The sequence below is a fragment of the Aquarana catesbeiana genome, linkage group LG08, assembly GCF_042186555.1.
Source record: "Aquarana catesbeiana isolate 2022-GZ linkage group LG08, ASM4218655v1, whole genome shotgun sequence".
In the NCBI taxonomy this organism is placed as follows: Eukaryota; Metazoa; Chordata; class Amphibia; order Anura; family Ranidae; genus Aquarana; species Aquarana catesbeiana.
In genome coordinates, this window is record NC_133331.1 from 307,094,625 (window position 1) to 307,108,885 (window position 14,261).

The window sequence follows — 14,261 nt, forward strand, 5'->3', positions numbered from 1 at the left end:
GCTGAGATTGGTAGGGGTGTGTGGCAGAGACAGGCTGAGATCGGTAGGGGTGTGTGGCAGAGACAGGCTGAGATCGGTAGGGGGTGTGTGGCAGAGGCAGGCTGAGATCGGTAGGGGTGTGTGGCAGAGACAGGCTGAGATCGGTAGGGGTGTGTGGCAGAGGCATGCTGAGATCGGTAGGGGGTGTGTGGCAGAGACAGGCTGAGATCGGTAGCTGGTGTGTGGCAGAGGCAGGCTGAGATCGGTAGCTGGTGTGTGGCAGAGACAGGCTGAGATCGGTAGCTGGTGTGTGGCAGAGGCAGGCTGAGATCGGTAGCTGGTGTGTGGCAGAGACAGGCTGAGATCGGTAGGGGTGTGTGTCAGAGACAGGCTGAGATCGGTAGGGGTGTGTGGCAGAGACAGGCTGAGATCGGTAGGGGTGTGTGGCAGAGACAGGCTGAGATCGGTAGGGGGTGTGTGGCAGAGGCATGCTGAGATTGGTAGGGGTGTGTGGCAGAGGCAGGCTGAGATCGGTAGGGGGGTTTTGCCAGAGGCAGGCTGTGTGTCTGCACAGTGTCCTGCTCATCTTAATGGCCAGCCAAAGGAAAGAAACTCTTCATGCCAACACAAATCAGCTTCTGTTCTTTGTGTGGTCAGTTTAGAACAAAGGAGAAAGGTGACCAGCAGGATCAAGCAGGTACTTCAGGTGAAAAAAAAGTACATGGAAATGACAGAGATTAGTATTGTTACAGGTTCTAGGCACTGACAATTTACATTCACATCAGTCCCTGCCCTCAAGGAGCTTACAATCTAACTAACTCACATTCAAACATACACATACTAGGGCCAATTTACCTACCAGCATGTCTTTGGAGTGTGTGAGGAAACCCACATAGTGCCGTGGTCAGGATTTGATCCGAAAACAACCCTAGTGCAGTGAGGCAGAAGTGCTAACCTGTGAACATATATGATGCCAAATAAATATAAATATTTAGGGTGAAACACTTTCAGTTCCACTTTCAGCAGCAGCCATCCGTGCCTACCATACACTTTATGTTTCAAAACTTTTTTTGCACAAAAATGCTGAACCTCAATTTTATTTTGTTTTTTTAATTTTTTTGTATGAATTTTAATACACAATCAATATATTATTTTACTTTTTTTCATTATATTTTTTTAATTCATGTGTGAGAGACGCAACAAAACCGAAGAGCGCACCAAGAAACAGCTGTCAAAATATCTAAAAAAAAATGTAGGATGCAGTTTGTATTTTGTCCACAAGGTGGTGATCTCATTTATCATCAGTGGAACGCAGAGACAGGAAGTGATACCAAAGAAAGACAGGAAGTGATGTCATGTATAAATAGTAAAGGGATCTGAAAGCTCGTAGAGGGAGATATTACTTCAATCAGTGGCAGAAGGTAATAAGATATTATTTTATATTTACACCCAGTCACCCCCCGTCATGCCCATCCTCTTCCATTTATCCAACTGTCCACTCAGAGCCTAGAGTTGCCACCTCATCCCTTTAAACCCGAACACATATGAATTACACGGGTTCTGAGGCTAATTAAATGCAGATAAGGCACCAAGTGAGTTTAATTACCACCATAATCAGCCACAGAACCTGTATAATTCATATGTGTTCGGGTTTAAAGGGATGAGGTGGCAACCATATCAGAGCCTCTGGTTTATAGACCAGATACATCCTAAATATAGAACCATTTATCCAACAATTTAACCCCTAACTCTAAGCAGTGCCGGGAATTCTGGGACATTATCCAGTAACAGACAAGGGATGTGTCTGGATGGTGACTGTATCATTGTGTGTGTCAGGTTCCTATAAGGTGTCAGGATGTCACTGTCTATTTCTCCATGGAGGAGTGGGAGTATTTAGAAGGACACAAGAATCTCTACAAGGACGTCATGATGGAGAATCAGCCGCCCCTCACATCACCGGGTAAGAGGAGACTTTATTGTAAAGGAGAGAGCAGTACGGAGGGTCCACCTAGATCCCCCATCATCTGATAAACACATAGAAACAATGTATTCAGTCAGTGTGTGTGTTTCCTACAGATGGATCCAGTAATGGGAACCCACCAGAGAGATGTCCCTATTCTCTGTATTATCGGGATTCCACACAGGAAGATCACATCATCCCTCACCATCATCAGGTAGTTGGGAGTGACCATGTAGACCTAAAAAAGTGTTCTAAGATATGAGAAAACCTTTTATTATGGGAACTATTTTTCCTTTGTGTTCTGGAATCATTGGGGTTTAGGGTGAAGAACTTAAAGACATCAAAGTTGAGATTAAAGAGGAAGAAGAAGAGACGTTGGTGAGTGGAGATCAGCAGTCTATGGAGGAGGGGGAGATGATTATGAAAAGTAAACAGGAGGAATCTTCTCTGTATATAGACCTACGTAAGTAATAAACACTGAATGCAGAATCAGTTCACAATTTATTTTAATTGTATGTATTTGCATGTTAGTAAATCACACCAGCTCATCAGCTCTCAAGTGCTGCACAGTCATAACAAAGGATCTTGACTAGAGACGAAATAGCACATTTAGTGGACAAGTCCATGTGGTGTCATGGAACCACTCAATTTTTTGTAGCCTTCTTCAGTTTGGAAAAAATCTTTAAATCTATGCCCCATATAAAGGGTCCATCTCCATTGCTCAACATAATGTCATGTTCCCACAAATAAGGAGGAGATACTGTACACCATATGAAAGGTCCATCTCCATTCCTCAATATAACGTCATGTTCCCAACAAATGAGGAGGAGATACTGTACACCATATGAAAGGTCCATCTCCATTCCTCAATATAATGTCATGTTCCCAACAAATGAGGTGGAGATACTGTACACCATATGAAAGGTCCATCTCCATTCCTCAATATAATGTCATGTTCCCAACAAATGAGGAGGAGATACTGTACACCATATGAAAGGTCCATCTCCATTCCTCAATATAACGTCATGTTCCCAACAAATGAGGAGGAGATACTGTACACCATATGAAAGGTCCATCTCCATTCCTCAATATAACGTCATGTTACCAACAAATGAGGTGGTGGAAGGTCCTTCTCCATCCTCCCAGTAACGATGTCATCAATGCACTCTGTGATTTATGTGTTTTGTATCCTTTATATGGTTTGTATTCATATTTTTCTAATTGCCCCAAAATTTCTTGCCAGAGCTGATATAAAACATTTTGTACTAGACCAACCTATATGACTCCAGAATGGAAGGTTTGGAAAATACTTCTACCATTTATTGTTAAATGACTTTCCAATAGGTGGACACTATGTCCGGAATACCTCTGAGGAATCTTCTGACGGATCGCACATCAAGACTCTTCTACCTCACAGTACAGTTACTATAATGGATCCGTCTATTCCCAATGAGTCTTCTATAAGCTATAAAGAAAAGCGTTCCTTGTCATGTTCAGTGTGCGGGAAATCTTTTAAAAAAAACTCATTACTACTTATACATGAAAGAATCCACACGGGTGAGCGTCCCTTTTCATGTTCAGAGTGCGGGAAATGTTTCAGTACAAAAGGACAAGTTGATACACACCAGAGATATCACACAGGTGAGCGTCCCTACTCATGTTCAGATTGTGGGAAATGTTTTGTTATAAAAAGTCACCTTATTACACATCGGAGAACTCACACAGGAGAACGTCCTTATTCATGTTCCGAGTGCGGGAAACATTTTGTTACGAATGGACAACTTGTTATACACCAGAGGAGTCACACGGGGGAGCGTCCTTACTCATGTTCAGAGTGCGGGAAATGCTTCATTCACAAAGGAGAACTTAGTAAACATCATAGAAGTCACACGGGCGAACGTCCCTTTCCATGTTCAGAGTGCGGGAAATGTTTCAGCGATCAAGGAAGCCTTCTTATACACCAGAGAACTCACACTGGCGAGCGTCCCTATTCATGTTCAGAGTGCGGGAAATGTTTCACTATGAAAGAAAGCCTTGTATCACACTTTAGAATCCACACAGGTGAGCGTCCCTATTCATGTTCAGAGTGCGGGAAACGTTTTATTACGAAAGGACACCTTGTTTTACACAAAAGAATTCACACGGGTGAGCGTCCTTTTTCATGTTTAGAGTGCGGGAAATGTTTCAGTGACAAAGGATACCTTCGTAAGCACCAGCGAATTCACACGGGCGAGCGTTCTCATTCGTGTTCAGAGTGCGGGAAATATTTCAGCCACAAAGTCAGCCTTCTTTTACATCAGAAAATTCACACAGGCGAGCGTCCCTTTTCATGTTCGCAGTGCGGGAAAAGTTTCATTACCAAGCAGAACCTTGTCTCGCACCAAAAAATTCACGCAGGTGAGCGTCCCTATTCGTGTTCAGAGTGCGGGAAAAGTTTCATTACGAAAGGACAGCTTGTTACGCACGGAAAAATTCACACAGGCGAGCATCCTTTTTCGTGTTTAGAGTGCGGGAAATCTTTCAATCACAAAGGAAACCTTCACAAACATCAGAAAATTCACACGGGAGAACGTCCCTTTCCATGTTCGGATTGCGGGAAAAGTTTTATTCAGAAACAGGATCTTCTGAAACACCAGAAAGTTCACACGGGTGAGCGTCCCTATTTATGCTCAGAGTGCGGAAAGGGTTTTATTACCAGGGAAAATCTTGTTGCCCACCAGAGAATTCACTCAGGTGAGCGCCCCTTCTCATGTTCAGAGTGCGGGAAATCTTTCATTAGACAAGGACACCTTGTTTCACACCAGAAAATTCACACGGGGGAGCGTCCTCATTCATGTCTAGAGTGCGGGAAAAGTTTTATTAGGAAAGAGGACCTTCTGAAACATCAGAGAATTCACACGGGGGAATGACCCTTTCCAGGTTCAGAGTGCGGGAAATATTTCAGTCAGTAAGGTGACCTTTATAAAACACCAGAGAATTCGCACAGTTAAGCGTCCCTATTCATGTAAGGGAAATGTTTTACTGACAAAAAAGTACAAAAGAGATTTTAGTATTTGGTGCAGCCGGAGAGTCAATTCACCTGACCGTCTCTTCTACAGATCGGGGACATTTGATGAGATCTCTGAATGGAATTCCCAGGTCTACACCCTACTGTGTCCATTGTGAAGGGTTCCCACCATACTTCAGCTGAGTTTCCAGGTCTTCACAGCTGCTGTGCCCACTGTGAGGCATACCCACCATCCCTGCACTCAGATTATTGGTGTTCACGCCTGCTGTGCCCATTATGAGGGGTTCCCACAATCCCTGTGCCAAGTTCTGGGGGTCTGTACACCTGCTGTGCCCATTATGAGGGGTTCCCACCATCCCTGTGCTGAGTTCCGGGGTCTGTACACCTGATGTGCCCATTATGAGGAGTTTCCACCATCCCCGTGCCAAGTTCCGGGGTCTGTACACCTTCTGTGCCCCTTAATAAGGGTTCTGACCATCCCTGTGCCAAGTTCCCGGGTCTGTAAACCTGATGTGCCCATTATGAGAGGTTCCCACCATCCTTGTGCCAAGTTCCGGGGTCTGTACACCTGCTGTGCCCATTATGAGGAGTTACCACCATCCCTGTGTTGAGTTCCCTGGTCTGTACACCTGATGTGCCCATTATGAGGGGTTCCCACCATCCCTGTGCCAAGTTCCGGGGTCTGTACACCTGATGTGCCCATTAATAAGGGTTCTGACCATCCCTGTGCTAAGTTCCCAGGTCTGTACACCTGATGTGTCCATTATGAGGAGTTACCACCATCCCTGTGTTGAGTTCCCTGGTCTGTACACCTGATGTGCCCATTATGAGGGGTTCCCACCATCCCTGTGCCAAGTTCCGGGGTCTGTACAACTGCTGTGCCCCTTAATAAGGGTTCTGACCATCCCTGTGCCAAGTTCCCAGGTCTGTACACCTGATGTGCCCATTATGAGGGTGCACTGGGTTTATAGCACACGTGCGTTTGGTTTCGTTCCGAGTCTAAAATTTGGATGAATTTTTCGTTATTCGGAAAATCTGAGGTTTCCCGAATCACAATAGTAAGGAATTTAAACTAATCCTCAGCAATAAAGAAACAAAATTCGTCCAGAATAATAAAGTTTGAATTGAAATGCGAGTTGGATTTGAATGTGGAAATGAATATATAATGTAAACATATACAGTTAGGTCCATATATATTTGGACACAGGCACAATTTTCGTTTTTTTTTCAGGTATTTACCAAAACATATTTAAGTTTTAGTTATATAATGGACATGGACTGAAAGGTCCCACTCTCAGGTTTAATTTGAGGGTATGTACATCCAAATCGGAGGAAGGGTTTAGGAATTACAGCTCTTAAGAATAGCCACTCCCCCCCTTCTCAAGGTACCAAAAGTAATTGGACAATTGAATCAAACGCTGTTTCATGGTCAGGTGTGGTCTACTCCTTCGTTATTTCTTCATCAGTTAAGCAGGTAAAAGGTCTGTAGTTGTTTCTAAATGTGGTATTTGCATTTGGAATCTATTGCTGTGAGCCTACATTGGGGGTCGGCAACCCGTCGATCGCAGGCTACCCACCGACAGGTGACAGGTAGACCATGAAGACATCCCCCGTTGTCAACACAGTCCTTACTCCAGAGTGCATGCACACGCTCCCCTAATCCCAGGCTGCAGAGGCATACGTACGGCTGCGGGGCGGGAAAAGTCTCCGGAATAGCTTAGGCGGTTTTGGGCTCTTCTCCAAACACGCCCAAGCACTTTGTATGGATATTTCACGCCCATCGCCAACGGCCACCCTCCTTGATCCAAGGATACCATGTGGGAAGGTGAGAGAGGATTGCCGGCAGTGATCAGTGCCACTGCACCTTCCCTGCGCCACTCTGCATTAGGAATTTCTGTACACTCGAACCCTCCTGATCCCCCGAAGACCATACCGTCCTGACACCAAAGCCCTCCTGATCCCCACCATACCATACCCTCCTGACACCCCAATACCATACCCTCTGACACCAAAGCCCTCCTGATCCCCCCCAATACCATACCCTCCGACACCAAAGCCCTCCTGATCCCCCCCCCCAATAACATACCCTCTGACACCAAAGCCCTTCTGATCCCCCCCAATACCATACCCTCCTGTTCCCCCAGTACCATGCCCTCTTGAGACCCCAGCCCTGATCCCCCTGTACTGTGCCCTCCATATCTCCCAGTACTATACTCCTGACCCCCCTGTACCATGCACTTCCGACCGCCTACCATACATACTATGGACCTCTGTACGCTGCCCTACATCCTACCGACCCCTGTACGCCGCCCTACATCCTATTGACCCCTGTACGCCGCCCTGCATCTTACCAACCTCTGTATGCCACCCTTCATCCTACCGCCCTGCATCCTACCAACCTCTGTACGCCACCCTTCATCCTGCTGACCTACATCCTACTGACCTCTGTACGCCGCTCTACATCCTACCGACCTCTGTGCACGGCCCTACCTACTATTGACCTCTGTGCACCGCTGTACATACTACTGACCTCTGTACACTGCTCTACATACTACTGACCTCTGTACACTGCCTTACCTACTACTGACCTCTGTACACTGCCCTACATACTACTGACCTCTGTACACTGCCCTACATACTACTGACCTCTGCCCTACATACTACTGACCTCTGTACACTGCTCTACATACTACTGACCTCTGTACACTGCCTTACCTACTACTGACCTCTGTACACTGCTCTACCTACTACTGACCTCTGCCCTACATACTACTGACCTCTGTACACTGCTCTACCCACTACCGACCTCTGTACTCTGCCCTACATACTACTGACCTCTGTACACTGCCCTACATACTACTGACCTCTGTACACTGCCCTACATCCTACTGACCTCTGTACACTGCCCTACATACTACTGATCTCTGTACACTGCCCTACATTCTACTGACCTCTGTACACTGCCCTACATTCTACTGACCTCTGTACACTGCCCTACATACTACTGACCTCTGTACACTGCCCTACATACTACTGACCTCTGTACACTGCCCTACATCCTACTGACCTCTGTACACTGCTCTACAAACTACTTCCACTGGCCATAAATCAGAGCAGATTGCCAGGCCTGAAATTAGTCAAGAAAATCAGCCCGCAGTACCAGATGTTCTGCTTTCATGATGAACTCTGGCATCAGACTTGTGGGATTAACCAATTGTTCCCCAGACATGAAAAAAATTGTGAATGAATGTGAATGCCGAGTTTCTTACTGCAGCTAACTTTTAAGGCAGGCTAAGTTTATATTTTTACAGTGATATTAATTTTAGTATATTTTTCTAGGTTTTTAACACTGTCTTTACTTTTTATTGGGGGCTTGCTAATTAATTTCTTTTAAAAAAGGGGGCGCTGCACCCCAGTCATCTTTGATCTCTTCAATGTTGTCCAGGTAGATCGCCATCTCTCAAAGGTTGCCTACCCCTGATCTTCATCATGCGTTCAAAGGAGCAGCCCATGCAAGTGAAACAGGCCATTGTAAGGCTTCAAAACCAAAACAAATCCATCAGAGAGATAGCAGCAAGATTAGGAGTGGCCAAGCCAACAGTTTTGTACATTCTGAGAAAAGAAAAACGCACTGGTGAGCTCAGAAATATAAACAGGCCTGGATGTCCACAGAAGACAACAGTGGTGGATGATCGCAGGATCCTCTCCATGGTAAAGAAAAACCCATTCACAACATCCAGACAAGTGAAGGACACTCTCCAGGAGGTGGACGTATCATTGTCAAAGTCAATAATAAAGAGAAGACTTCACGAGAGCAAATACAGAGGGTTCACCACAAGGTGCAAACCATTCATAAGCCTGAAGAATAGAAAAGCCAGATTAGACTTTGCCAAAAAAACATCTAAAAAAAGCCAGACCAGTTCTGGAAAAGCATTCTTTGGATGGATGAAACTAAGATTAATCTGTACCAGAATGACGGGAAGAAAAAAGTGTGGAGAAGGCTTGGAACAGCTCATGATCCAAAGCGCACAACGTCTTCTGTGGTCACATGGCGGAGCTTGCAGTGTGATGACATGGGCATGCATGGCTTCCAGTGGCACTGGGGGCATTGGTGTTTATTGATAATGTGACAGAAGACAGAAGCAGCCGGATGAATTCTGCAGTGTTTAGAGATATACTGTCAGCCCAGATTCAGCCAAATGCAGCAAAGTTGATTGGACGGCGCTTCACAGTACAGATGGACAATGATCCAAAACACACTGCAAAAGCAACCCAAAGGTTTTGAAGGAAAAGAAGTGGAATATTCTGAAATGGCCGAGTCAATCACCTGATCTCAACCCAATTGAGCATTTCACTTGCTGAAGGCAAAACTAAAGGCAGAAACACCCACAGACAAAGAACAACTGAAGACAGCTGCAGTTAGAGCCCGGCAAAGCATCAGAAAGGAGGAAACCCAGTCTTTGGTAATGTCCATGGGTTCCAGACTTCAGGTAGTCATTGCCAGTAAAGGATTCTCAACAAAATATTAAAAATGAATGTTTTATTTGTGATTATATTCATTTGTCCAATTACATTTGAGCCCCTGAATGGTTGCAGTTCCTAAAATTTGTACTTGATATTTATGTTCAACCCCCTTGAATTAAAGTTGAAAGTCTGCACTTCAAATTAATTTGGATTGTTTCGTTTTAATTTTATTCTGGTGGCATACAGAGCCAAAAGTATGAAAATTGTGCCTGTGTCCAAATATATATGTGGACCTAACTATATATTCATAATGTAAACATTTGAATCAAAAAATATATTTGAATTCGAATTTTCCGGATTTGGTTGAATTGAATTTAATTTGGTCAAATTCAGAATATTTGAATCGGAAAATAAATCGGAATCGGAAAATGAATAAACAGAACTAATTCCAAAAACTAATTTAACGTAGTTAACCAAACAAAATGAGGTAATTATCGCAATGAAACAAATGCTTTCGTTCTGCACATGTCTAGTTTATAGGTCGGAACACTCGCTTTGTCCATTACGCCGTGCTCCCACCATTCCTAAATGGGGTCGCCGGTTCCTTATACGTGCGATGTCCATTATAAGGTACTCCTTCCATCCCTGTGTACGGTCCCCAGGTCTACACACCTTGCTGTCCTCACTATGAGGGGTTCCCACCATCTCCGTTGGAATAGTTTATTCATATTATGTGGAGTGTAACGGGAGGATCTGGAATGCACCAAACTAGTAGTCAGCCACCAGCGGGGATTAACGAAAGCAGTTCTGATCTAAAATGCCTTCTTCACAGTGATCTGTATATTGTACTGGCCTAAAACGGATGGTAGGTACGTATTCCCTCCTTTTATGTGGCAAGTGCAGGGCCCTTTAAAAGGTGCAGCAGACAGTTGATGCAGCAGGGGGCTAATAAGGAAAAGAGAGAGTTCTGGGAGAACTGCTGATGATTGCACCTCTGCTGCTGGTTGGATTCTGTGGTGCCCCTCTCAAATGGATTGGATGTCTTGGACTTTTTGTGGCTGATGTAAGCACATTTCATCTATGTATCGAGACTTTGACCCGACAAGGAGAATTTTCAGTTTTTTCACTGTTGTGGACTTTGCAAGCCTAAAACGATACACTGTCCACTGCAGCCAACGTCCTTGGCATGATACTAACTCTTCTTCCATGTACTCACTTTCTTACGACCCTCATGTGAAACCATCCCACCTATGTACTGCTTCAGTTACATCCCTTGTTACCCTAAAAGTACAATTGTAATGTTCATGTGATACCTAAATAAGCATGTTTATTAAAAAAACAACTCAAATGTGCAGAATAAACAGAACAGTTATTTGGAAGGATGCTGGTTGTACCTTTTTGTGTTTGTTCTCCACTTATTAAATTGGAACCACTGATCAATATTAGGACAGGAGTTAACCTGTCTGTTCAATTTTTGAAACAATTTTGGCGAGCCAACCAAGAGTCAAACCTTGAATCTTCTGAAACTCAGCTGGCAAGGTAAGCCCCTTGTTTGGCAGACTTCCTTGATCCAGTAAGGCATTTTTTTGGACAAAGAATACTGATTTTACCCCCTTAATCAAACTGTATCGATTGGCGGTTATACGTTATGTTGTCACTATCTACTGTCCATTGAATTGTTATAGGTCTATACAATTTCCAAGACGATTTTGGCTAGCCAGCCAGAACAATTATTTGGAAAGATGCTGGGTATATCTTTTTGTGTTTGTTCTCTACTGTAGTAGTTATTATAACTTTCGAACCACTGGTCAATATTAGGACAGGAGTTACCTATTTATACATTTTCCAAGACAATTTTGGCGAGCCAGCCAAGAGTCGAACCTTGAATCTTTTGAAACTCAGCTGGCAAGGTAAGCCACTTTTTTGCTTACATTTATCATACTTCCTTGATCCAGTAAGGCATTTATTGGACAAAGGGTATCTATTTTACCCCCTTAATCAAACTATCAATTGGTGGTTATATGTTATTTGTCACTGTCTACTGTCCATTGAATTGTTATAGGTCTATACAAATTCCAAGACAATTTTGGCGAGCCAGCCATAACAATTATTTGGAAAGATGCTAGGTGTATCTTTTTGTGTTTGTTGTCTACTGCAGTAGTCATTATTAAATTGGAAACACTGATCAATATTAGGACAGGAGTTACCTATTTATACAATTTCCGAGACAATTTTGGCGAGCCAGCCAAGAGTCGAACCTTGAATCTTCTGAAACTCAGCTGGCAAGGTAAGCCACTTTTTTGCTTACATTTATCATACTTTCTTGATCCAGTAAGGCATTTATTGGACAAATGATACCTATTTTACCCCGTTAATCAAACTGTATCGATTGGCTGTTATACGTTATGTTGTCACTATCTACTGTCCATTGAGGTCTATACAATTTCCGAGACAATATTGGCGAGCCAGCCAGAACAATTATTTGGAAAGATGCTGGGTGTATCTTTTTGTGTTTGTTGTCTACTGCAGTAGTCCTTATTAAATTGGAACCACTGTTCAATATTAGGAAAGAAGTTACTCATCTATACAAATCCTCCCAGAATCCTCCCAGCAGTGGACGATCGCTCTGTAACTGAAAGACATAAGGTGGTTAAAACTAGTTGTTATAATAATGTGATATGTAAACATGATTGTAATAATAAACTCAAACAGGCCTAATGAACACAACATTTATTTGGAAGGATGCTGGATTTATCTTTTTGTGTCTGTTTCCTAATGCAGAAGTGATTATGAATTTGGAACCGATGATCAATATTAGGATAGGAGTCATACTAGAACAAAAAAAAGGCACCAGCCTTTTGCATTACCTTTGTGAAAGTGATAAAAACAGATGTATACTCATAAACAGTATAAATTTAAAAGTACATCAGACCCCCGAGGAAGAGGGTATCTTCCATTGAAACAGTAGCTGAGGGACTGTGATCAATCATTGCCGTGACATTTCTCTTGATCGCAGGAAGAGGTTCTTTTGCTTAGGATAGAAGTTGCCTATCTATAAAATTTTTAGTCAACAGTACACAACTGAGCAAGAGAAGGAAATTCAACAACATAAAGTCTGAATGTTTTATGGAGACAAATCTAACAACTACTTCCATGAGCACTGATGAAGGACCATTTGGTGGTATACACTGGTTAAACTTTTCAGAGACCAATGCAGATCTTCAGTTTATTTTTATGCAAATTTATTTTTATTGTTTTATGCATAACACAAAAAATAAAACTCAAGTATCAAAAATTACACGCCACTCACGGTGTAACTCACCAGTAGAAAAATACAGTTGAAAACCATCCAAAACCCCTCCCAGTCCAGGCTCACTTCCTTGCAAGCAACTCCACCTTCCCAGTTGTAAGTCGTCCTTAGGATCAGGGGTGTGGCTAGGTGGGAAAAAGACCAGGGGCTTCAGCCCGAAGGTAAATTTGATAACCCCTCCTACATTTTAAAGTCCAAGCCCAGCATAATGGGGGGGTGGGGTAGGCTCACTTGCTGGCTGCTGCCTGGCTCACCAGTGCCCATCAATGCAGCCTAACCAGTGTCCATCACTAAACTGACCTACCTGACCATTACACTGACCTACCTGCCCCCTACACTAATCCCCCTAAACCCCTACACTAACCCTGATAAGAAATATACAAATAATTACAGGTAAAATTGACATTTGCCTTGTTCCTTATATGCTCTTTTTCTAGCTAAAATGGCGCTGACTTATTGTTTATGCAACCTGCTTAGTTCCGACCAACGCCTAAAACAATACTTAAAGAACTAGCAAAAGTTTACCATAATAGGAAATCTTGTGAAAGCACACTGAATTTGGCAATAACGTTGACAATGCACCATGAGTCACCAGTGTGCCTTAGCCAATGGCAGCTTGCCAAATACTGCTATAAAATAACATGTGTAAAGGGTTCCTGTGTGACTGCATGGAACTCCTTGCTGTAAGAGTTCACCCCTATGTATCGATACATTTGTAATAAATCTGTCTTCTAATCAACATGACCGGAGTTGACTGATCAGCACACGTCAGACTTCAGGTGACCTCTGATCTCTTGACACTCCTGCGGCTCAGCCTTACCTGTAGTGTGCGAGTGCACCCATCCCATTCACGACCACTCGGACAGCCCTGCAGTCAGCCAGAGCCAGGATAGGAGAGCCGCCCGCCCATTTACACAGAGTGAGCGAGGATCTCCCAGTGCCCGGCGCGGCTGTAGTGTCATTCTTGCCTCCTGGACCCGGTGGCACCTACCACATGTCCTGTGGTCCTGGCATTGGACCAGTGTGACGTCCATCATAGGAGCCGGGTCCAGGAGACGGGACTTTGTGTACTTTACCCGGCTGCGCTGGGTATGCGGGAGATCAATCCCCACTCTCTGTAAACAGCTCGGGGCTAATAATTATTTGATGAATCCTGAGACCTGGGGAATTTTGGGGGGGCCCACTCAGGGCTATAGCCCCCCGTCAGCTCCCCCTCCTAACACCACTGCTTAGGATTAACAAAGTCAACTCATATACAGAAATAATTGTCTCCGAAGCATTAAGGCATATAATCACATATTTTGTACAGAATTTACAGCAGTCCAGCTTAAGTCCCAGGGCTGAGAAAAAGGACTCCAGAGCAAGGTGTACCCATGTCCTCCACCACCCTCTGCCTGAGCATTAATGTTCCTCTCCTGTACATACCGCCCACTGTGATGCCCTCCACACTCCTCTCCTGTACATAGTGCCAACTGTCATTCCCTCCACACTCCTCCCCTGTACATACTGCCAACTGTCATTCCCTCCACACTCCTCTCCTG

At 44.0% G+C, this 14,261-nt stretch overlaps 1 protein-coding gene across 1 annotated transcript in view; it reads left to right on the forward strand.

Moving 5' to 3' along the window:
* The window catches only part of LOC141105179 (uncharacterized), a 42,896-nt gene that overhangs the window by 13,383 nt on the left and 15,252 nt on the right, over positions 1-14,261 (forward strand). Inside the window, exons 3-6 of the mRNA XM_073595071.1 lie at positions 1,816-1,939; positions 2,056-2,153; positions 2,261-2,402; positions 3,284-4,792. Of these exons, the coding sequence (XP_073451172.1) occupies positions 1,816-1,939; positions 2,056-2,153; positions 2,261-2,402; positions 3,284-4,792 (1,873 nt within the window). The remainder of the gene's footprint in view (positions 1-1,815; positions 1,940-2,055; positions 2,154-2,260; positions 2,403-3,283; positions 4,793-14,261) is intronic.